The sequence below is a fragment of the Giraffa tippelskirchi genome, chromosome 9 (assembly GCF_054371585.1).
Source record: "Giraffa tippelskirchi isolate mGirTip1 chromosome 9, T2T-mGirTip1v1.2.pri, whole genome shotgun sequence".
Taxonomy (NCBI): domain Eukaryota; kingdom Metazoa; phylum Chordata; class Mammalia; order Artiodactyla; family Giraffidae; genus Giraffa; species Giraffa tippelskirchi.
This window is the reverse complement of record NC_137283.1, coordinates 94,251,486-94,277,473: the sequence shown is the minus strand read 5'-3', so window position 1 is coordinate 94,277,473 and position 25,988 is coordinate 94,251,486. Positions and strand designations below refer to the sequence as shown.

General features: G+C 39.8%; 1 protein-coding gene and 1 long non-coding RNA gene across 3 annotated transcripts in view; one reads left to right on the top strand and one right to left on the bottom strand.

Moving 5' to 3' along the window:
- The window catches only part of NKAIN2 (sodium/potassium transporting ATPase interacting 2), a 635,629-nt gene that overhangs the window by 588,787 nt on the left and 20,854 nt on the right, over positions 1-25,988 (top strand). For both annotated transcript variants that reach the window (XM_081530500.1, XM_081530501.1), the window contains one exon: positions 19,978-20,038. In XM_081530500.1, coding sequence (XP_081386626.1) covers positions 19,978-20,038 — 61 coding nt within the window. The remainder of the gene's footprint in view (positions 1-19,977; positions 20,039-25,988) is intronic.
- LOC145521689 (uncharacterized) lies at positions 18,217-24,286 on the bottom strand. Its single transcript, XR_014065586.1, has 2 exons — positions 22,981-24,286; positions 18,217-20,577 (listed from the first exon to the last, which is right to left on the bottom strand). It is a non-coding gene; the product is annotated as an uncharacterized LOC145521689 (long non-coding RNA).

Below are 25,988 nucleotides of genomic sequence, written 5' to 3'. Positions count from 1 at the left end.
ATTTAACATCTCAAAGGATGGCACTATCATCTCCTGAGACAGAAAGGTTGTGGGTGCACTCAGGTATTAGAGAGAAGAGGAGAAATTTAGTTTGGGGCATGGCAAGTTTACAGTGCCCGCTAGGACACCCAAGGGGAGATGCCTGGTGCACAGCTGGAAAGACCACCAGGGCTCCAGAGGCTGTCAAAGAATGTGATGACTAAGTCTAAAAGTGAATTTACCAACTTTAGATGGAACCGAAGAGAAATTTTCATTTCCTGATCTCTCAGTTCTTAGTACCCCCACTATACTTGGGCATAGCATGTGGAAAGGGCTCAGTCTACATTTTATAAATAAATAATCTGGGTACTTTTTACTTCCATGAAGAGAAAACCCTTCATCACTTTTAACTACAGGATTCGGGAACATCAAGTCTGATGGATTGAGTGGTAAAAGCAAAAGCGAGTATTTGACAGTGTTTGAGACAGACAAAAATGGAACTCAGAAGTGAGTTCTGCAGCTGCCAATTTTCCAGGAGACTAATTGGGCCAAGTCATCCTGAACCTTCTTTTGTTGCTTTCTGGGTATGAAGCCAGCCTTTCATCTCCTCAAAGGAACTTCTATTTTTCACCCATTGGATTAATGGTTAAAATAAGAAATTGATACAGGACAGATTTAAAAAAAAAAAAAACAACCTACATTATAAATTGAAGTCATCTCCAAACAATATATTCAAGTTCTGAAGTATTTAGGAAACTTTGCCCAGAAAACAATACATTACTCTGTTTGTTTAACCCTACTTAATTCCCACCCCCATCCACCAAAAAAACTCTTTGTATACAGGTGAAACTTTGCAATTTATCATGAAAATGTATTATAATTCCATGTGAACACAAAGAGCCATTCTCTCTGAAGCTGGAAAATGCTTCAATCTCACATTCATCTTGAGCACTGACTAACATCTTAGCTAAGAACACTGTGAGGAGCCAAGCTGGTGTCAAAGTTGTTGCAATGGGCAGGGTCAGAACACTGTTGACAATGGTTTAATTGAAATAAAGTTGTTTTTTTTTTTACTTTTACCATCCTGAACATTTCTATCTTCTTAGAAAGATCAAGCTGCTGAAATACAGAAAGTATCCAAAGACTCAGGGCCAAGAGAACCAAAAAAGAAATCTGAAGTTGTCTAGCCTGCCAAGATGCAGTAACCAACTCAGAAGTATCCTGCTTTCTATGCCAGCCTCAATACTCTGCTGCTTTTGACTAAAGCTGGCATGTCTGGCAAGAAAGAAAAATTAAATCTCTCCCCCCTGAGTCCATTTTCAGTTTGGTTTGGGGGAATTTTTTTCTGAGATGATATGCAGAGATTTCTGTTTACAATCGGACCACCCTGTGAGAAATGATTAAACCTAACTTTTCTTTGGCTGTTCATGAATGCTCCATGGATATATTTACCTAACTTTGGAAACTGGATTTCTACCCAGTACTGTAGCACAGGATTTTCTCTGGGAATGCCAGTGCCCTGGGGCTTACTACACGTAGTAAGTGTATGCTCAGTCGCTCAGTCGTGTCTGACTCTTGGTGGCCCAATGGACTGTAGCCTGCAGGCTCCTCTGCCCATGGGATTTAGCATGGTGCTTGATTTTTACTGAACACCATACTTGAGACATTATTGAGTTTGAAATAGAGCTGCAATTCTAGGGCAGACGAACTGAGAAAAGGAAGTAGATTAATTCACCTCTCTTTTTCATCCACCCTCCACTCAATATACCCCCTTAGAGTGGAAAAAGGAATCAGAGCCACAGAAAGGTAGTGAAAAAAGTACACCATCCCTTCAGGCCTCTTATCTACCTGATTCAAGTAGTGTGTGATGTTTGGGTGTGTCTGTTTCCCTTACCTCCCAAATTATACAAGTTCCTGAGGGTGTAGCTATGCATTTTATTTCTATGATAGCCTCGTATTCCTTTGCTACCGCTGCTAAGTCGCTTCAGTCGTGTCCGACTCTGTGCAACCCCATAGACGACAGCCCACCAGGCTCCCCAGTCCCTGGGATTCTCCAGGCAAGAACACTGGAGTGGGTTGCTATTTCCTTCTCCAGTGCACGAAAGGGAAAAGTGAAAGTGAAGTGGCTCAGTCCTGTCTGCCTCTTTGCGACCCCATGGACTGCAGCCTACGAGGCTCCTCTGTCCATGGGATTTTCCAGGCAAGAGTACTGGAGTGGGGTGCCACTGCCTTCTCCGCGTATTCCTTTGCACTCGTATTTTAAAAAAAGCCTGAACTATGCTTTTATATAACATAATTTTTAAACATCTATTATATCATATATTCTAATAGATAAGACTGTGTTTTTCAAAAAATCTCTCCAACAATAGCTAGAGTACCAAACTTCAAATTATAGGAACATTATATTAACAATGATTCATGTTATGTTTGTACCCAGGATTTTTCTCAGTGACTTTCAGTTCAGTTCTGTTCAGTCGTTCACTCATGTCTGACTCTTTGCGACCCCACGGACTGCAGCACGCCAGGCGTCCCTGTCCATCGCCAACTTCCGGAGCTTACTCAAACTCATGTCCATCGAGTCGGGTGATGCCATCCAGCCATCACATCCTCTGTCATCCCCTTCTCCCTCCACCTTCAATCTTTCCCAGCATCAGGGTCTTTTCCAGTGAGTCAGTTCTTCTCATCAGGTGGCCAAAGTATTGGAGTTTCAGCTTCAGCATCAGTCCTTCCTATGAATATTCAAGACTGATTTCCTTTAGGATTGACTGGTTGGATCTCCTTGCAGTCCAAGGGACTTTACCTTTAGAAAATTTAGGAGTTTCCTTTTTCCTGCTGCTGGGTTCTATGTTTCATCTTCATCACAGTTTATTTCATCTTACATGTAGACAGGTGACTTAGGTTAGAGGCTTAGGTGTTTAGTCTATTAACTGTGATTGAGAAATAGAAATAGTTCATTTGAGCCTGAAATTTTTACCTCTGTAAAATAAAATGTAATCAATGAAATATATTACCATGCAATCAGATTTTCTAATTGCCTAAGGATTTAAATATAATAAAATGTCTTCCCTTTACTTTGGGTTTTTAAGAAATAAATGTTAAAGACCAGCGTGAACGTAATGCTTTTTGATACTTATTTATGCTTACTTTCCTAACTAGCTGCATTTCAAGGGACACATTTTCGTACATAAAATGGGCATTCCAAAAAGGCATAGTGCCAAGAAGAATGCAGTTTTTAGGATCCTAGCAGGAAATGGCAGTGTGAAATGTGAATAGTGGTAAAAAAACATGTATTCTAGAGGCAGCCTGCCTGGATTAGAATCCCAGCCCCACAGCTTGATAGCAGGTGATTTCAAAGCAGTCATTTAACTTCTCTATAACCCCAAATCCTCATCTACAAAGAGAATATAATTATACCTACACCTCATAAGAAGACTGTGAGGAATAAAAGAGATTGTGTATGAACATAGTAAAATGCTAATTTTATCATTTTCGAATACTCTCAGATTGAATATGTTCATCAGAGATGAGGAACAGCAAAGTCTACCTGCTTTTCAGGAAGCTGTAGGATGGAGTGTCATATACTGGAATGATGAAGTTGCAAATAGTTGGGAATCAGCTATCTGAACAAGGGGATTTAGAAGGAAGCACACTTAGTCACAAACAAATTCTAGATGGGGACTTAAGAACTAGAGGGGGAAATTAGGTGTAGGAAAAACTTAGACTGTCCGAATTTTAGAACATTGATCTGCAGAAGCAGATGGGGACCAATTTTAGAACTCAGTCAATCTTCATAAAAGACCATGAAAACCAACAGAATGCCATCACTTACTCAGTATTTCTTGCTCTAAGACCGACATTCACATACACATGCACACGCGCACACGCACGCACAACAACAGCGTTCAGTAGGAAGGTTTCAACAATTTTTAAGTCATTAAGGTAAAGTGAGAAGACAGATTGTCATCAAGCTTCACTTTTCTGGGAGAACAACTAATAATGATAGCATCTTTAAAGAAAGAAAAAAGCAGACAGCTTTCTCTCCCTTTGAGCTGATGATGTGGCTGTGAAGAGCATGGTCCTTTGTGTATTCTCAAATATAGTAAATAATATAATGGAATGAAATACATATTTTCCCAGATTAGGGGCAAGAAAAACAAGTCAGTATAAATATGAATATGCTGAATTAAAGAAACAAAAACATGGTTCTTACAGCATTTGGATCATAATTTGTAAATACTAATTTTTTAAAAAAATCCTTGCATGGGGCCATTCTCAGCAGTCTTTTTTTTCATATCTTTAGAAACTTATCAAACTTTTTTTCCCCTCTTTTGTTTTCTCTCCCCTCTTATTTCTTTAATGGAGTCATCAATGCTGTACTCTCTTTGATAATTTTTGACAAGTGTATAATGAGAAAACTTTAATGACATAATAATTAGAGGGAGAAAATAAGAACTTGTAATACAGATAAAATTAGTTTGATAGGAAACTAACAGGAAAACTCCAAGCTCAGAAATATGAATGATATTTACTAAGAAAGAATAAATATCTTTTAAGGACTTGTAAAATTTGTGTAAGATAAACATTCTAATGCTTATGTTAAAACTTCAGTTTTAGAAGTTGAAAATCATAAAAATCAAAAACATAAATAACATTTTTAGGAAAACATAAAAATCTCTAATGTAGCTTACATTTCTCAACTTGTGCATCCTTAAAGTTAAAAACGGAGAAGGCAATGGCACCCACTCCAGTACTCTTGCCTGGAAAATCCCATAGACAGAGAAGCCTGGTAGGCTGCAGTCCATGGGGTCGCAAAGAATTGGACACGACTAAGCGACTTCACTTTCACTTTTCACTTTCATGAACTGGAGAAGGAAATGGCAACCCACTCCAGAGTTCTTGCCTGGAGAATCTCAGGGACGGCAGAGCCTGGTGGGCGGCCGTCTCTGGGGTCACACAGAGTCGGACACGACTGACTCGACTTAGCAGCAGCAGCAAAGTTAAGAAAGGTAGGAAGCAGAAACAGAAACCACTTGAGACAATCAATACATCTGTGAACAAAAAAGAAATGAAAAGACCTCCTTCCTTCTTGAGGGGGATGGTTGAATAGAGGCTGAGTCTGATGAACATTTAGAGATGATGCGAGTGATTAAAGCATTAGATACTTCTCCTAGGAACTCAAAGTACATTCATAGTTATGACTTTATCTTCATATTGACTTGTAACCTATATGAAACATAACTTCTTGTCACTATTTAATCAGGAAACCCTAAAGTATAATTATTTGACTTAGCCCAAGATACAGAATTGGAACTAGATGGAAATAGAAACTAGTTAATTTTTGAGCACTAAGTGCTAGGCATTATGCTTATTCATTTGTCAATAAAAGCCTTCCATCTAATGGAATCAACTTGTTCTTAAAGATTAAAAAGTAGTCCAAACTTCTACTCCATACACAAGGCATTCAGAAGTATCACTGGGAGACTCTTGGGGTCTTTCTTGATACACCTAACTCCACTCTTTTAACTGAATTCTCAGTTGTCTCCTTACATCTCATCTTTGTATATTGTCACCTTGATTTCTTTAGTTCCCCAAAAGACTGCTAATATAAGAATGCATAACAAAACTTCACTGAAGTTTTGGGTGTAATGAGATACTGAGAAGATGATTACATTGCACAAACATACCAAAAAGTAAAGACAAAAGTTGGGTACTAACAATCTATATTCTTGAAGAATCCACAGTTTGTTCTCCCTGATAATTATTTCCAGAGACCCAGACCACTGCCATTCAGCCAAGCTCCTACCCCGCAATGACACAGCAATTCCACTAGTTGGTATCACTTTAAGATAAAGGAAAATACAGCTTCACAAAAATACCTGTAGAAAATGTTTAGGGTAGCTTAATTCATAGCACCCCACATCTGGAGGCAACTCGAGTTTCCCTCAACAGATTAATAGATAAGTAAATTGGGGTATCATGGGAGATTTTTGCTATAATGGCAACCCATTCATTTTGACATTGGGATGATAGCAAAAATAATACAAACAGAGATTTGAAAAGTTCAACCTATTATTACTGCTCTGGGAATCTGCCACTTCAGTTTGCACAAGCCAGATTTCCCTGATAGATGATTAAATATGTGCGACCACAAGGAAGCAGTACATTTGTCCTCATCACCTCAACTAATAATCAGCCAACCCTGAGGAAAAGAGCTGCCTAGATGATTGACAATCAACTACAGATGCAAGCATGAACTCAACCAAGTCTAGCAAAAGAACTGCCCATCTGAACTCAGCCCAAATTGCCAAACCACAGGACAATGGGCAAAAAATGAATGGTTGCTGTTTCAAGCCCTAAATTTTGGGGTGGTTTGTTATGTAGCTAAAGTTAAATGATATATGAATATTCATACAAGGGAATGCCAGTTGAAAATAAAACAGATTAAATTACTGATGCATGCAATATCTTGGGTTAATCTCAAAAATAGCATGCTCAGTGGAAGAAGCCATACACAAAGCAGTATGATTCTCTTTGTATTTGGCCCAGACTCTGCAAAATTATTATATGGTTGCGTGTGTGCTTAGTTGCTCAGTCTTGTCTGACTCTTTCAATCCCATGGGCTGTAGCCCACCAGGTGCCTCTGTCCATGGGGTTCTTCAGGCAAGATTACTGGAGTGGGTAGCTATTCCCTTCTCCAGGGAATCGTCCCGACTCAGGGATCAAACCCGAGTCTACTGCATTGCAGGCACATTCTTTACCATCTGAGCCACTAGAGAAGCCCCATTACATGGTTACTAAATTCCAAACAGTGGCTGCCTAGTAAGTGAGGTGGGAATGGGAGAAATGATGATAAGAAAGGGGCAAGAGGGAACTTTCTGGGATCAGAAACATATTCTTGGGTGGTCTTGAGAATCCTCATAGCTGAGTTTAAGAGTTAATAAGCAAAAAAAAAAAAGAATAACAATAATATGAATGAAGTTGTATAATATAGGTATTTAACAGGGTGCTATACGAGTACAAAGCAGAAAGTACCTATCTGTGCCTTTTGACATTTAGGAAACACTTTCCTGAAAAGTAATCTTGAAGTAACCCATGCTGCATATAGACACTCACTATATGGTGTTAAATTTTATTTCTTGGCTAGAGAAATGCCATATTCAAAAGCATGAAGGTATCAAACAGTATGTCATACAGATAGATGGGGGTAATTGCTTGGAGATTTACTATGGAGAGGTAAAGGGAAGCCATAAGAGTTGGTGCTGGAAGGATAAGCTTGAACCAAATCAGGCAAGTTCTTGAATGTTTGGTATTGATTCTTTACCATATGAGCAAGGAAAGCCATTGATTAGATTTTCAGGCTCTTAGAACCATATGGCCCCTATGACCATTCATGTAATGTAACACTTGCCTTGCTCACCAGCAGTAAACTGATGGTAATTAGTGGCTCACCAATAGATTTTAATATAAGCCCATTCTGGTGTGTAGAAAGTGAAAGTCACTCAGTTGTGTCCAACTCTTTGCGATCCCATGGACTGTACAGTCTATGGAATTCTCAGGCCAGAGTACTGGGGTGTGTAGCCTTTCCCTTCTCCAGGGGATATTCCCAAATCAGGGATTGAACCCAGGTCTCCTGCATTGCAGGCAGATTCTTTACCAGCTGAGCCACAAGGGAAGCCCAAGAATACTGGAGTGGGTAGTCTATCCCTTCTCCAGAGGATCTTCCTGACCCAGGAATCGCACTGGGGTCTCCTGCATTGTAGGCAGATTCTTTACCAACTGAGCTATCAGTGAAGACCCAGTGTGTAGAAGCACTCTGTAAACAATTCTGAGGACTAGAAAATCATGATGAGTTGGAACTACTGAAAGAGAACTGAAATAGTAATTAAATGAGTGGGAGGAACATTCCAGTTCTCCTACACACCCCAGGCTCCGCACGAGTGGCATTAACTCCTCTGTGGTTTGTCTGGTAGCTGAGCCAGTTTTTTTCTTGCTGATTTCCAACCTCCATTAGTCCAAAGCTCAATATTATCCTTTATGTTCAAATTTCCAAGTTGGAAAAGTAGGTGAACTTAATTTTAGGATTTTTCTGAATATGAATTCACTCAGAGTTTTAGAATCTTATGTTCCCCTTGTGTGAGAGTAGTCAGTTTTGCCTACTGGGTAAATTAACAATACCATGTAAGAGTGAAAAACATAGTATTTCAGGTTTATAGACCCGGATTCAAGTCCTCTCCTTACTATCTCTTAATCTTGAAGCATCATTTAATTTCCCCCGGGCCTCAGCTTTCTCTTTGTAAATTATGGGTAATGATGGAAAATCTCTCCTTGGTTGTGGAAAGAACAGATAAGACGATGGCTGTAAAGATGTGAACATATGCCCAGAATATAGTGAACACTTCAACAATGTTAGCTATTGCTGTGAATAGTAATTACTAGCCTTTCCTTTTCTTTCTCCCAGGACATGAGGGGTTCATTAGATGATTGGTTGTTTGAAATTTAAACATTGAAAAATGAAAAAGTAAAACACACTAATACTGTTGCCATTTTTCCTAGTTTATATATTCCCAAATGGTAACAATCGTCTTACCATTAATTAATGAAATCCTTCTATTCTGAAGGATTATCTTCAGTATCTTTCACCCTCATACTGGCTACGTGTTCTGCAGAAAGAAGATAATCTAGGATTTATGTTGAAGAAGGTAACTCAGATAAAAAGGAAGAGAGGAACAGTGGCGAACACCAATCATAGCCAAGTTCTGACTCTGAAGTTATTCAATCCAACTAGATTACCCTGCTAGCCAAGGAAGAGCTGATGGGTCTTTTAAATGACACTTTAATTCAGTTTTGTGCTTTTTAAAATTGCTTTGGGAAGAACTGGTCTTCAAATTTGTGTCCTCCACAATCCACATCTTATTCCCCTTGGGGGTTCTTTTTCTGTTACTACCTTCATTCCCATTCATCTTCCTCAGCCACATGTTACAGCAAGTACTCTGCTTCAAAAGCAAGCTTCATTGAATGCTACATAAAATACCTTTTCATAAAGCATAAAGCTTATTCCCACAGATGTCATGGTAAAGCAACTGATTGCTCTAAGCTTCCTATTTAACCATATTTTCAAAACCTTAAAAAATACATCTAAGTTTACTGTAACCTTCTGAAGCAACTTTTCTCTCTAGCTGGTATGCCCTGTTTCCTTTTTATTTCATTTTTCTTTTCTTTTTTAGTACAATGAGAGCACTCTTCTTGTTGACATTATTTTTATACAATGTTAATCAGTAATTTTTTTATAATAGTGAGTTTGTCATTTAACACTTTTTCTGATACTCATTATCTTCCAAAAGAAGAAATGCTTCATGAAAAGTCAAAGTTGGACAACATTAACCCTTTCTCACCTCCCACCATGTAATCGGTCAGCCTGGGCTGAAATTCTGGGCTAAGAGAGGACAGCGTGTGCCTCCAAGCCATGGGGACATTCCAGCTGGCTCAACAGAGCCATTAAGGAGTGCGAGGTCAAGCTTGTAGTGTGCCCAGTGAGATTTTTTTTTTTTTTTTTTGCCCAGTGCTAGCTATATTTCTTGACTCAGCTCCTGATTGTGTAAAGAAACAGTTAAATGGAAATCAACTTCTAGACTGGAAGATGATAACTAATCAATTCCAGAAAGGTCTCTCGTGAAGTCCAATCTCCTTAGTATTCTCAGATGAAATTGGAAGGAATGACTTCTGCCTAAGCAGAGGCCTTGTGCCAACACGTACGCAGTGATCTTGTTCTAAGGATCTTAGATTCTCCTAGAGATGTGAACCAGACAGAATCTTAGAGACCAAAGATAATGTCTCATTCACCACCCCCCCAAATATTAAATGGCCTACAGTATTTCATCACAGTTACTTTAACATGCAGAAACAGATTATTTACTAAACTAACAGGCAGAGGTGCTCACTTTGCTCTTTGTTAAATGTTAATTATACAGAAATGTTATGCTTACAGAAAACATATGAGTGGGCCTACCATTTCCAAATTTTCATTTCTAAACGGTGATAATTTATTCACTAATTATTTTTAAAATCTCTGACAGGAAGTGATCACAGAGATCATGTGGTTTTCAGTGATGGCCCCAGAAAACAGTCCACCACCAAATTGCACAGAAAATTCTCTGTCCTCCTCCTCCTCCTCTCCTCATAATGTTTACAGAGACGTTTCTATGAGCCAGAAAGTTTACTCATCATATCTCACTCCACTGTCTCGCTTCACAGTGTGGTTACAATTCTGTCGAGTATCTCTCTTCGGCTGTGGTACCAGCATTGAACACTGTCAGTATTCTGACTGATGAGACCAGAAGGAAGCAGGGCTATTCCCCTCCTCTGTTTTACATACAGTATTCCCTTCATCTAGCCAAGGACCACACTACTAGTTTAGGAACCCTGCATGTAATTACAGAATTTGATCACTAGATCATTGTCGTTCTTTCTCAAGAATTTGAAAATGACATACAGACTGGGACTTAAGGTGAGACACCTGAAGCATGCTGCTGAAACTGCCCTCCAATTCTAAACTGACCTCTTCATCATGGTTCTTTTCAGAGTCTGGGTCTTTAACCAGATACAGATCCGGGGTATAGTCTTCATGTACATCCTACGCATTTACATATATATATTCTCATGATGTCATCTTATTCATGATTTCTTGAAATATCGTGGTATGATGTGTGCTGAAGCCCCAAGTACATTATATATTCTACATTTCCCTTATCTTCTAACCTAGCACCTCTGAAAAAGAGAGAAATGTTAATATAGTTTGAGCAGCTTTTTTAACAAACAGGTCATTTTGCAACTACTATTTCAGTACAATTCTCCCAGTCTCTTCAGAAGAATTGGCCTTGTACTCCCACTGTCGTCTCTGGAACAGCACACTTCCTTAAGTGAAACACACTGAACACCTTTATCCTTGTCTGCTAATGCTGACATAACCTAAGATGAACTAATTTATTTTTACATATGTCTTTTTGTACAATTAATCTTGCTTTAGGTTCCCCCTATTACCTCTGAGCAAAAAATGATGCTGTTTGTACCATTTCTCACAAAAGCATTACGTACTTCTTTTGCTCAAAGTTGCCGCTGGACAGTATCGATTTTTTACATTTTATAGGGCACTGTAACACTGCACTTTCTCAAATGTTTCACTGTGAATAAATCAGGGTCCCTATTACATGTGACATGTATACAATCTTAAATTTAGTTTTATTATCAAAATAGTAAGGGATATTGATAGATTGTCTTTTGCATTTTCGATTTTCTTTTTTAAAAATTGAGATGCAATTGACACACAACATTGTATTAGTTTTAGGTGTAGAATATAATGCCAGTTATTTTCAATGAAGAGTTTTGGTTACAAACTCCTATTATGGGTCCTCTTTCAAAAACTAAAGGTACCTTGTGGCAGTTCTATTGCACTAGACCAGCCATTTCTTTGATCTCCTCCCAACTAGCAGATGGGCTTCCCTATAGGCTCGATGGTAAAGAATTTGCCTCCAATGCAGAAGACACAGGTTCGATCCCTGGGTTGGGAAGATCCCCTGGAGAAGGGAATGGCAACCCACTCCAGTATTCTTGCCTAGAGAGTTGCACGAACAGAGGAGCCTGACGGACTATAGTCCTCGGGATCGCAAAGAGTTGGACACGACTGAGTGACTAACACGCAACACACAACGAGCAGATATATAGAATGGATGAACTACTGCTCTCAATACAGTTTTTTAAACTAATGTGATACTTAAACTTTGAGAGAGATATTAGCCATGATGACATTTGAGTTTTATTAGTGGTCTTTTACCCTCCCTGAGCATCTCCTGCTCTTCCAACTTTACTAATACATTAGACTCATTTGAACTTGGGTAACCTTTTGGTTACATTGGCCTGAAGAAATCTACCAGTCTCCAGAGGCCAATTTAGAACAGGAGTTATTGGTTAAGCCAGCGGTGGCATTTGGTTCAGTCCATTTCCCAGCCTTAAGTTGATAATGCAAGTTTGCATGTATGTCTACTTTTATTTAATCTTTTAAATAGTGTTTAATACAGTCATGCTTGGTGATGCGGCACAATACCTAAAGGCTGGTATTAAGATACGTTTCTGATCCTCTGGAAAGCTTTTCTGACTCAGTAGGCTGTGAACTTTCACAATAGCCCTAAAGGCAATACTCTATGAGTTACTGTAGGTTGGTAACTGCACCTGGATTATTTGTAGCAAAGAAAATTTGCAGTGTGCTGCTTAACAGCACAACCACTGGAATAGTTTAGGATAAGAATAACCTGGTGGACAGCTGAAATGATACACCAATCCACATAAAAAGTATTTCATATGAAAGACCTTCATTAATGACACTGATATTAATCATATCACATTAGAATACTTTGCTAAAGCAATCTCAAAATACCTAAATGGAATAAGATGCAAAAAAGCAAGTAAAATGATTTGCAACTTAAAGGTATATTTTGTGAGGGCATAATATCCTTCGGTTCAAATTCATGTTTGAACAAAAAGCATGGGCTTATAACATCTGAGTTATAATTCAGAACAAAAATAGATGATTTAATTTAAATGAAACACAGAACTAGTCGAGAATGAGATAATTGCAAATACAAAAAAAAAAAAAATAGTGTTTGCTACCCCCATCTCCACTCCCAGTCTATAAAACGAGTGTTGAATAATAATTCCATATTGTATCAGTATAAATAACTATTGTGAACTTCTATGTTGATCTAAGAGATGAGAATTAAAATGTGTCATTGTACTTAAGAAAGCAAGTACATCCACCTTGTTTAAATACATTTGTAAATTTAGAAATTATAATACAAAAGGTCTTTTAACATAAATGACAGTTACTTAGAATATAGTATTTTTAAATTAATCTTTTTTGTGAAATAATTGTAGAAAATCATACAAAACAGTTGTGAAATATTGTGAAATAATAGTGAAATACATAATGCAATTCCATGAAATAACACAGAGAGATCTTGTGAACCCTTTAACCAGTTTTGCCCAGTAGTAACACTTGCAAAAACTAAAGTACAATAGCACGATCGGGATGCCGACGTTGGTACAGTCAAGGATCCCTCCTGCTACCTTTTTATGGTCACATTCACTTCCCTGTGACATTCCACCTTCCTTAGTCCTGCAACCACTAACTTGTTTTCCATTTCTCAGATTTTGTCACATCAAGAATGTTATTTATATGGAATCATACAGGATATAACTTGTGGAATTGGCTTTTTCATTCAGCTTAATTCTATGAAAATTTATACAGGTCGATGCATGTATCACTAGTCCCTTTCTTGTATTGCTGAGTAGTATTCCATAATGCAAATATGCCAATTCACTCTATGAAGGACATTGGGATCGCCTCGAGGTTGGGACTATTATGGATAAAGCTGCAATACGCTTTTGTGTATAGTTTATTGTGTGAACACATCTTCCTTTCTCTGGTATAAATGGCTAGGAGTATGTTGCTGGGTTATACTGTAGTTGCATTTTAGTTTTTTTAAGAAAACTTCAAACTGGAAATAAATATTTCCATTTTCCTTCTTCCAAGATTTCTGTAACTGGTTTTCTAATTTTGACCATCATGTATCTTGGTATGAATTTCTTTGGGTTTTTCCTATTTGGGCTTCAATCAGCTTCTTGACTATGTAAGTCAAATTTGGGAAATTTGCAGTCACTATTTCTTCGAGCACTTTTTCAGTAGTGCTTTTTTTTATCTTTCCTTTCAGAACTCCAATGATACAAATGTTAGATTTTGTTTTTTTAACACCCTTGTGGTTGTATGAGGCTGTGTCCATTTTTTTTAGTCTACTTTTTTTCTCTCTTGTTTATATTGGGTAATTTCTATTGTTCTATCTTCAAGTTCATTTTTTTAGTTCTGTCTCCTCCATTCTGCAGCTGAGTTTAATTTTGGATATTTCATTTTTTTCAATTCTATATTTTCAATCTGGTTCTTCTTTACATCTTCTATTTCTTTGCTGACACTTTTTCATTCAAGTGTGTTCATAATTTCTTGTTCAAACATTTTTTTTTTGCTCTATAATGTCTGCCAGATAATTCTAACATTTCTGTCACACTATGTTAGCTTCCATTCATCACCTGTTTTCATTCATGTTGAGAACGTTATCCTTATTGCTACAGTGAGGAATTTTGGATTGAAACATGGGCATTTGGGTATTACATTATGAGACTGTATCTTTCTTAAACCTTCTGATTAGCTGGTTTTCTCTGGTGCTACTTTGGCAGGGGAAGGAGAGATACCAACCTACTCATTACTTCTGAGTAGGGGTTAGATGTCCAGCTTCCCCACTCAGACTCAACTGAAACTCAAGAGAGGAAGGGCTTCTCAGTAAGGCTTTGAGATAGTGGAAGTTCCTCTCCACTCAGCCTTCACTGGTACCTCCACAGCTAGGAGGGGTAGCAGGGCCTTGTTACTGCCCCCAGTGGCTTCATCTGACACCACGGGGCAGGGGATTGACCTCCCTGCTGCTGGGCATTGTTGAAAGACCTGATTACCCACTAAGCCGCCTCTGACAAGGCACTGTTAGGAAGCGAGGGGTGCTCCTTACTCCAGAGAGAGGCTAGAAGTCCAGACTCCCTCTGTGATCTCTGCAGACCCCACGGAGGGGGATTTCCTCCTTCCTGGAAGGAATGAAAGTCCAGGCTCCCTTTCTGACTTCTCAGACATCATAGCCTAGACAGAGGCGAGGACTTGGCTCCACACTCTTTGCTGCTGTGGTTGGGCAGTGGGGCTACAGTTTTCTCTGTGTTGTTAAAGAAGGGCTATTATTGTCTTTAATTTTTTTTGTCTTGCTAGGCTTTTCCTTCCCTGGTCCTTTGGTCAGACAGCGGGCTTCTGTTGGGGCTTGTTTACTATCTGTGTCCATTGGCATTTCTGGGTTGTGGGCTTCTTTAGCTCCAAGCATGGTACACATGAGACAAAAGAAAAGTAAGAAATTCACTCCCATGTCCTTCCTTGTGTTCCAAGATTCCTAGTCAGTCTACTTTCTTTCCACCTTTCAGAGCCTTCCTATGTGTGTTTTATATATTTATATATATACGGTTTCCCAGGTGGTTCAGTGGAAAAGAATCTGCTTGCCAATGTAGGAGCCACAGGAGACATGGTTTCAATCCCTGGGTCAGAAAGATCCTCTGGAGGAGGAAATGGCAACCCACTCCACTATTCCTGCCTGGGAAATTCCATGGACAGAGGAGCCTAGCAGACTACAGTCCATGGGGTCACAAAGAGTTGGACATGACTGAGTGACTAAACACACATGCATATGTATATATATAATGTCCAGCGTTTTCAGCTCTACTTAAGGGGAGGGTTAGGGAAAAGTACATCTAGTACAACTTCCTGAAAAAAAAAGTCCAAAAGATAGTATTTCAGACACTAAAGTTGTTACATTTTCAATTATTACAATTAAATCTTTTTAAATACTTACCAAAGATTTTAGTTTCCACTTACCTATTAGCTTCTAAGTGAATTTCTGGGACGTAGAGTCATAATTTGGTTTGTTGATACAAAAAAAAAAAATTAATCTGATTTAGTTATCGAGAGAAAGTATCATTTCCTTTCAGCCAGTAATGATATCAAGATGATATATAATTCCCTATCAGGTGAATTAGAAGTGAACAAATCATATTAGATGTGTCAAGGTGAAAAGATGAATAAAAATAAAAAGATTTAGGCTTAGCTCTGCTCTGAATGCCAAAGACTAAGACAACTGTAACATTTTGGTTTTCTACAAGAGGATAATTATATGTTTGCTTAGCATTAATACAGTATGACCAGTATCTAGCCATTGTTATTCTAGCTATCTTTAAATAAGGAACAGAATAAAATAATTTTATTTTAATTCCAGGTATTCAGACCTACTATGACAATGTCGGTCACTGTTTCTTGCTGTGGGCACCATTACTCCCCCTCACGTGACCCAAACTCCTTGGAATTGGGGCCATCTTGCTCTTCCCTGAATGAAATCCACATCTTCCCACAGGCTGGCTGAGTTCTGCTGGGAAGGTGTTCTCACCTTTCCTCTGGTTATTCCCTCTCAAAGCCCCCCTCCCCCATTTCTCAAGGTCTAGCTCCAAAAACGCCAGCCTGTCACTTACAATCTACCCAGAGGATGGACTGCCAGTTCTTTGGGAAGGCAACACTTCAGTTCGGTCTTAAAGGATAAGTCAGAACAACTCAAAGGTACAGGGCTGAGCTAGGAAGAAAGAGAGCAGGTGTAGAGCAGAAGGGGTTAACGAGTTAAAGAGCAGAGGGCAGCCATCTGATATATGTCAGCAAACTGCCAACAGCTTCATACTGGTGTCAGTTCTGAGACAAGGAGTGGTGAGAAGTGAGGCTATAAAGGGAGCAACATATCACATTAAGAAGGACTTGTATTTCACGAAAAATTTTATACATTTTTGGTTGAAGACAGGGCGCTCCTTAAAGTGTATTGGGTAGAAAATGACACAGTTAGAATTGCAATTTGATTTATACTCAAAGCCTTCTGATTATAGCCCTAATCTGCCTTCACAGCTTTTATTTCCCTTGTTCTAACATGAGGTCCACACACACCCATCAGATGAAAGGACTGGCTCTTCCTTGAACACAGCTGTAAGTTCCCCGCTTGATGAACTCACTCAGGCGAAGAAAGGCCCGTTTTACCACTCCTCTGCAAAAATACATATAATGCTCTTCCAAAGGCAGTTGTGAGGATTTAATGAGCTAACGCATGAAAGCAGCCAGTTTACTGTTTGTCAGTTAGGAGACAATCAATTTTCTTCCTTCCTCCTGACACTTATCCTAATCTACTTTGAATTACAATTATATGTGTATCCCTGCCCCAAGACTGCAAGATCCTTTAGACTGTGTCTATAACAGTGGCTCTAACGAGGGGCAGTTTTGCCTTTGAAGGATGTATTGTAAGGTCTGGAGACATCTTGTGCTTAGTCACTCAGTCGTGTCTGACTCTTTGTGACCCCGTGAACTACAGTCCTCCAGGCTCCTCTATCCATGGGATTTTCCAGGCAAGAATACTGGGGTAGGTTGCCATTTCCTTCTCCAAGATATTTTGGATTATCTCAACTGTCAAATTGTCTTGATCATAGGGTGTTAGTAGTTATATATCTTATAAGGTACAACGGAGCCCACAGAAAAAGAATCACTCAACCCAAAACGTCAGTGATGCCAAGGTTGGGAAACCCAGCCTGGTTCGTCTTTGTGGCCCGAGCACAGTTAACAGAGTTGCACATTATAGGAAGTATTCAGAGCTGTAAGAAATTCTTTGAAACTGCTCTTCTGTAGGTAAATTTATAAATTGCTGCGAGGGAGTAAAAATTAAATTAGAAATTTATTCGGTGTAGGAAAATTGAAAGGTAACAGAGGTTTATGAATCCTGATTAATTTGGGGGAAACTCATTTCCATTTGTATTTAGAGGTGACCAATTTAAAAGCTGAAGTTCTCTTAATCAGCAAGCTTTTGTAATGAAATGCAGCAGGATTTACTTTTATATCAAAGTCGCTCCCCTGATAGTTAAAGAATGCAACTGAATACAATTAAAAGCTCACTGGTAAGCACAATACAGTGGCATGGCTGCATCCTGGGAGAGAAATACACTTTTTAATAATCTAGATTCCAGTGACACTTTAATGAGAAGCTTAAGCTCACTGGCCCTGAATCTCAGAATTTATCTGTGCTCTTTACCTAGATTTTCATTTCAAAGTAATTAACTGATGAGTGAAAATCAAGAGAAAAGCTTGTGATTGGGAAAAAATGCTGCCTGTAGTATTCTAAACTGAAAAGATGAACTATAGATAAATCTATGGCATTAGCTACAATAGTAAGATCTTCCTGCAGAGGAAGGAGATACAAGCAGTACTCAGGGGATCTAACCAAACCCATAGCTTCTTTGCCTAACAAGTGTCAGATCCAGCACCTGTGACAAAATACCAATGGGACTAGGTCACTCAGTGATGAGGGCATTTTCATGGGTCCTGGTAGATAAAAGATTAAAAAGTGTTAGTATAATCTGTTTTTCCCGCTATCCGTAAAAATGCTCAAATCACTGTGTGATTTTGCTTGGTCATATCAAAATCTTTGCTGAAGCCAAACAGGACACACTAGTTTTTAACAGTACCCAGTACTCGAAAAATAAATCTCATAAAAACAGTAACTCTGATGATTCCATTATATAAGGAAATAGTTCTTACTGTCACAATTTTATTGCCAATAGCCACAAAGAGAAAAATGGTTATTTCGGTAAATTTTCTAATACATTTTTTAAAAACCTAAGGGCTAATGTAACATCAGCAGTATGTTATCTGCACTGTGTGCTAAGTCGCTTCAGTCGTGTTCAACTCTTTGCAACCCTATGGACTGTAGCCCACTGGTTCCCTGTCCATGGGATTCTCCAGACACGAATACTAGAGTAGGTTGCCATGCCCTCGTCCAGGGGATCTTTCCAACCCACAGATCAAACCTGTGTCTCTTACGTCTCCTGCACTGTCAGGTGCGTTCTTTACCACTAGCACCATCTGGGAAGCCCCAGTATGCTATCTATCTCTTTATCATTATGTGTAACAGTTTAGATAACCCACTTGGCATGGGAGGGCAGGGGGGCTCCACTGTTCCTCTCATTCAGGATCTGAAAACAGAAGCTGATGAAGAATATTCTGCACAAATCTTCTTCCTCATCCACTTCTCTCTCTTAAGCAGGGTCGCTGCTTCTGTGCCGGGAAAACCACTGCTTTATCTCATGCCAGTTCTCTTTGAAAAAGAACTAGAATCTGCCAGAACATGCCTTCCTTCTCAAATTCAAATCAGAGATTTTCTAAAGTTCCTTTGAACTGGACCTCTCTCTATCTCCAAATAGTTCTCATTAAATCTCTCAGTGTACCCTCTGACTTAAAATGTTTCACTCATGTCTTCTAGAAATATTGCAATCTGTCAGATAATAGAAAAACAAGCTCATTAGACTTCTCACAGCAGCAACTCTTTGCTCTGTACCTTAGCTCCTAATTGAAGATGGTAGCCTTTTCTCCAAGGTTCCCTTCCCGGATGCCAAATACTCAGCAGATCAATGCCTGTCTGAAATGTCATTGTGAATAATGCTCATCACTATCCTGAGCATATGCTTTTTAGGATTCCTCCAGACTGGGTTATTGGGAGGGAAAAAATTTTCCACATATCAGGAAATTAGTTTCCTTCCTTCCACCAGTGCTCATTATTTGACTCAATAATTATATGAAGGAATACAAAACGATGACATCCGAGGGGATATACATCAAGAGCTTTGCTGTGCTCCTTCACAGACACTTGTTTCAGTGAGCAAAGGCTTCCCTGGCTACAGGGACCTCTGTTACGTGTTTTGGTAAGGATGCTCTGATGTGTGCAATCCCAGTTTAGTGCATACAGGTTATCTACCCTGTTGCTCTTCTGTAGCACGTCATCTTAATTATACCTGGTATGTTGTGTTCCTGGTCTTGGTTCCCGAAACTGGTCTAAACAAGTTTTACTTACAAAGTGTTCATGCAACTTTCCATGGGATCTCCTCAATATTTTTCCCTCGAAACATTTTTCTGTTAATCAGCAGGAATCCAATTTTAGAATCTTAGGCTCTGGACTAATGAGAAGTGAATTAGAAGTTGATTGGCACAAATGCAAATGTTAATCCATTAATGAATGACCATAGATCTTTTTCAAGACCTAAAATAATTTGTTGTAGATTGCCTGGCAATTAACAAATCTCAAACATAAATGCAGAACAAAGGAAAACAGAGTAATGTAATCATTTGTAAGGCACATTTTATGAATCAAGAATCCACACTGGAATCTGGAACCAGTCTGATGAACCATTTTGGAACACCAAATCTAGTCAAAACTGCCTGCCTTTGAAAAGTCACTCCCCCAGTGAGGTCCAGTACTGTTGCCTTTGCCTCATGTCTAAAGCATCTTTATTTTGTTTCAGCTGGCAGGGTTCATCTACGCCTGTTATGTTGTGAAATGTATAACTGAAGAAGAAGACAGCTGTAAGTATAAAAGCTCTATCCTGTTTCTTTCAAGTTCAGAGCATCTTCTGTACTGCCTCTTACCTAGACTATCTACTTCTCTATCCCTTAACACATCATTAGAACCAGGGACTAAGCCCTTTTACACATCAGGCTAAAGTGTTTTTCATAAAAGTATCCAGCATACAGATAACTGATGGGTGTCACCCAGGACTACAAATCACAACAATCAACAATTTGCAGTAGTTTCAAAAACTCTCACAAGAACCAACTTCAGATTAATTCAAGAAATCGTGAAACCAAATGTTGATAGTTCCTTTTTGTTCCTGTGTGCGTGCTAAGTCGCTTCAGTCCTGTCCAACTCTTTGCGACTCTGTGAATTTAGCTCACCAGGCTCCTCTGTCCATGGGGATTCTCCAGGCGAGAACACTGGAGTGGTTGCCATGCCCTCCTCCAGGGTATCTTCCCAACCCAGGGATAGAAGCCACATCTCTTATGTCTCCAGCATGGGCAGGCAGGTTCTTTACCACTAGCGCCACCTGGGAAGCCCAGTTTTGTTGCTGTAATTTAATACAAATGGCGAGAATGTTACCTCAGAGTCTCAGCATTTAGCACTACTGCTTAATTCAAAGTATAGATGGCAGGGCCCTCTCACAAGCCTTGAAGTGGCTCCACTGTCCTCTACTCTTCTGAAAACTGGCAGGTAGAAGGTTTCACTCTTCCTTGCCCCCACTAAGGATCTGAAAGAGGAGGACTGGAAAAAGCGTTCAGTGATCTCTGGGTACTTGCCTATAGAGCTAAATTTACTCTGAGGAAAAATCAGAGTTGGGGATCATTTTCCTTGGTTTTCAAAAATGTTCATAATGACTGGGGTATTGAGACAGTGGTGGGAAAGATGATAATCCACTGCTCTGTTATAGGATGATCCAAGGAAAATGCTCAGAGAAACATGTGTTTCTTCTTCACTTTCCAATCATACTAGAAAGGAGGAGGCTGTATCAGATGTTTCATTTAGAGAACACACATTCTCAATCAAACTTGCACGTGATGTAAAATCAGGACTATACACTGCATAGTTTATATTATGCTGTGTGCAAAAGGAAATGATAGTCATTTACAAATAAGCATTTGTAAAATACTCCTCAATGTGTGAAGTGCTATGTCAGTCTTTAGATGTTTTTAGATGAATGATATGCAGTCTTTTACCTCTAGGAATTAAGGATTCTGTAGGGGGAAAAAATGTGAACAAATAAGTGTAATAAAACTCTGTACAGCGTATAGTGTGGGGAGATAGAATAGGAATCAGGAATGGTTTCATAGAGAATTCTCTTGAGTTTCGTCTTGGAAAATAAATATTTGTTGGGTAGCTGATGTGGGAGTAAGGTGATCCCAGCCAAAAGGTGAAAAAGCATCAAGACATATCATAGCCTGCCACGCTGGGGGCAGAGGAACCAGGATAATATGACGGAATTACACTCTGTGCTAGAAGAGGGCACCCAGAGATGATTGGAACATCAAGCAGATGAGACAGCAGAAAAATGGTTATGACAAAGGAGTCTGGACTTTATTTTGTATAGCATGATGGCAAATCAATTGGCAGTTAATAGAGAATAGCATAATCAGAAATGCACTTTACAAAACATATGAAGGAAAGACTTGGAAGGGTGGATCAAGATTAAGAAAAGGGAGACAAATTAGGACACCATGACAAGGACTGAGATGAGAAGATGAGAGTCTGGCCTTAGACCAGTGATGGAGAGGGGAAGGATATGTATGTTATTAAACATAAAGATAATACTCAATGATGGGTTAAAAAGAGATTGATGGGTTTCTGGGTTTCTGGCATGAGTGAACAGGTAGATGGAAATGTCAGTTGAGGAAACTAGAACAGGAATCCCAGGGAACTCTTTTAGGGAATTCATCCCTAAGTCAAGTTTTGGTCAAAGCCATATAAATGAAAGGGGGTATGAAGTTATAAGTACCTTTTGGAAGACAAGGTGTATCTTTAAAGCATCTGAAAAACTTTTCCATAACGCTTATTCTTTTTGACCACAGCTCCTTATTTTAACCAGAACTCACTTCTTTTTTTTCATTGGAATATAATTGCTTTACAGTGGTGTATTAGTTTCTGCTGTACAATGAAATGAATCAGCTGTGTGTGTGTGTGTGTCTGTGTGTGTGTGACTGACTCCCCCCAACATCCCACCCATGTGGGTCACCACACAGCATCGAGCTGAGCTGTCTGCACCATGCAGTAGGTTCCCACTAGCTATCTGTTTTACACATACATACATAAATCCAATCTCCCAATTCATACCCCTACCACGTCCACCCATTCATTCTATGTCTCTATTCACCCCTTGCAAACAGGTTCATCAGAACCATTTTCCTAGATTCCACATATAAGGATTAGTATACAATATTTGTTTTTCTTTCTGACTTCACTCAACTTAAGTGCCTCTATTAATCTAAAATGCAAGCAGACATCATAGATAATTTTTCTACTTGTGGTCTTTTTGCTTAGTGAGTAAGATATAAACTACTTTGTTTTATATTCAAGTAGTCTCATGTTTATCTTGGACATTCATGGGACAACTGAACAGCCTGGAAGAGACACTGATTTGGGCCAGTTCTCTGTCCAGTTAGGTTTGTTTACTTGTGGTCACTCACACACAATTATACTGAGTATCTGTTGAGTAAACTGCTTTAGACTGATATTTCCCATGTATTATAATTATCTTGATCACATGACTTCCAATGCTCAAGTGCAAAAAAGGTTGCAATTTCTATCTCATTTTTGGTAGTTATAAAGAAAATTACTTGGAGCCTTTAAAAATATTCTGGCTTGATGAGGTAAAACACACATATACATACACACACAAATGCTGGAAGTAAGTCCTGAGATAGGAGGCAACTTTAACGTATATACAAACAGGGAAGGGATCTGGTGTGACCATCCTTACCTGCTATGGATTTGCAGTGAAGCATCCTCATGGGAGTGTAGGGCAGAAAGGTGCCAGCTCCCTACCTGCCAAATTAGTTAAGTTTCCATTCCTAAGGGTCTTGCAAGGAACAGAGGACAGTTTGGGTTCTGTAGCTGTGCTGGGACTGGACTGTGCAGATAAGAGCCTAATCATGCTCCTGGGAGACTGAAGTATCCGTGACATCAGGAGGATACTGACCGGTCTGTCCTCAGTTTTAATATCTGAGGCTCAGCAGCAATTGGAGCCAGAGAGCCTTAGAGGCATCAACTTCTAGAGAGTTACAGTGAGGGTTCAGGTTCCACGACCAAAGACTCAAGACTCCACAAAACAAACCATCGCTGAACTAAAGGGAGTCACTGCAGGCACATCAAACGCCGGATTTTCTTCCTCATTTCTCCTTTTAAACGGTATCTCAGGTACTTCTCTAGAGGCCAGTTTGATACACATTTATCTAGATACTTTAATGCAAAGTTGTTGTTATTTTCCCCAATGAGAACTTGGGGCCTTGAAGTTGACATCTCTGACCCTTGGCAATCTAAGCCAGAGCCCCAGCCTGGCAGGCCGGCTGGCGGTGCAAACTCACAAGACACCACTGCCATCTGCTGAGCCTGCCGGGGGATGACGACCGCCCTTGGAGCAGAGATTTCAAATTGGAAGATGTGGCACTTTCGCCCTCGTGGACCAGCCCCCTAGGGCTGCAGTGACAAAAACGTTAACAGACGGGCAGCTTAACCAGCAGATACCTATGTTCTCACAGTTCTGGAGGTTAGAAGTCCAAGATCAAGGTGCTGGCAGGTTTGGTTTCCCCTGAAGGCTCTCTCCTTGGCTTACGGAAGGCTGAATTCACTCTCTCTTGGGCGGAAGGCTGAATTCTCATGTCGTTCGCACATGCCCCCTTTTCTCTGTCTGTGCGTATGCCCATGTCTCTTCCTATGCTTTAAGGGCACCAGTTTTATCGAATGAGGGCCACACATCCTTACGGCTTCTTTAACCTTGTGATGTGATAGTCGCTCAGTCACGTCCGACTTTTTGCGACCCGTGGACAGTAGCCCGCCAGGCACCTCTTTCACCTTAATTGCCTCTTTGAAGGCCCCTCTCCAAATACAACCACCTAGGGGGTTAGGCCTTTAAAAGATAAATCTGGAAGGGGACACCATTCAGTCCCGAACATCCCATATCTAAGGATTAAACACATACACGCAGAGGCACACAGCATGGGGCTATCGGCTATTTGAAAACTCCTGCCGGGAAGAGCGTGGGGCTGGCTTCCGCTCACCGTTGCCTCAAAGGCCTGTGGGTAAGAGGCTCCAGGCGGCAGCAGCGGCCTCCCCGCCCCAGCTCACCGCCAGCAGGCAGTGGTTCTGGTCAGCGTCTCCTGCCGGGGGGTAGGGGCGATCTGCCTTCAGATGAGAAGCTCCTGGCCAGAAAAGCTGGGACCTGCTCCAGAGGGTGTGCCCTGACGCTTGAACCTTATCTGACTGGGGCAACCATCACAACATACTTTCCTACATTTGTTCGTGAAAAGGCGGCGGTATGTCTTACGAGAAAATTCTTTCTCCAGGGGAGTGGTCGTCCCTCAGTGAGCTGCCTTTGTGGTTGGGCTCTTCACTCTATCATTCGTTGCCAACCATGCTGTTTTTCCTTAGAAGCTCCAGTGTTTTCTATGCCTCTCTCCTCGTTCTCTTTGACAATATTCTGTGAAAGAAATAAAAGGTTCCGAGACTTCTGGTCTGGTGCCTTTTAGTATAGTTGTAACTCTTCTCTCCCTTAATCTTCAGCTTCTCTGCACCAGAGTCCAATGTCCACTTACAGTGACAGAACTAAGAACTTATCTGCTATGTTAGCGCTGTTAGATGTGACAATTAAAAGGAAAACATGCAGCTGTGGAAAATATCACTGATCCATAGTAGGAAAAAAAAAGCCAACATGATTTCTAAATTTTTATTATGTGTTCTTATAAACCTTTTCCTTAACAGTTAAACTAGAACTAAAAATAAACATCAGTCCTCTGGAAAATGGATCCATTTTTCTAAGTGTGTGCTAAGTCGCTTCAGTCGTGTTTGACTCTTTGTGATCCCATGGACTGTAGCCCGCCAGAATCCTCTGTCCATGGGATTCTCCAGGCAAGAATACTGGAGGGGTTGCCATTTCCTCCTCCAGGGGATCTTCCTGACCCAGGGATCAAACCTGTGTCTCTTCTGTCTCTTGCTTTGACAGGCAGGTTCTTTACCACTAGCGCCACCTGGGAAGCCGACATTTTTCTAAGTGCTCACTATCTTTTCTAAAAGAGATTCGATGTGTTTGCAAATGTTATTAAATATTCAAATCATCCGGGAAAATATGCAGAATGCCATTTTTAAAATATCCTAAGGGGGCTTATTTTGAAAAAATATTAAAAAATTAATTCTAGATGTTTAAACTTGTAGATACACATGTGCATGAACCTACCAACCAAGCACAGATGCATAAAATCCTGTCCTGAATTCTCCAAAACAAACTGGCCTTGGGATAAAAGTCATAATCAATTTATGGAACCTTTCATTTGAAAAGCAAACCACAGGAAATTATTCACTTCTCTGAGGCTAATAATTTTCTGTTATTTTTGTTTGATTTTTCTTCTAAAGCCTGCTGGCCTACACTTCTGTGTATTGAACTCTGTTCTGCACACTTTGATCATTTTTCTAGTTGGACAGGACCACTGAGTTTGGATACTATTCTTTGAGGACAAGGACACGCTCTCCCACCTCTGAGGGTAGGTAGAGGTAGCAAAGGAGGAGTACTCATCCATTAAAAAAAAATTGGTTCTTTCTGTTTATAAAGAGATGTAAGTTACTGCAGAATGTAGAGAACATAGAGATGAAAGAAAAAGAAAGTTAGAATGATTTCACAGTTTCAAATTCTGGGTCTCAGTTAACATTTGGGTATATGTCTCCTTTCTTCCTATCTTTTTCTGTCTCTCTATCTGGTTGTCAGGACCATATTATACG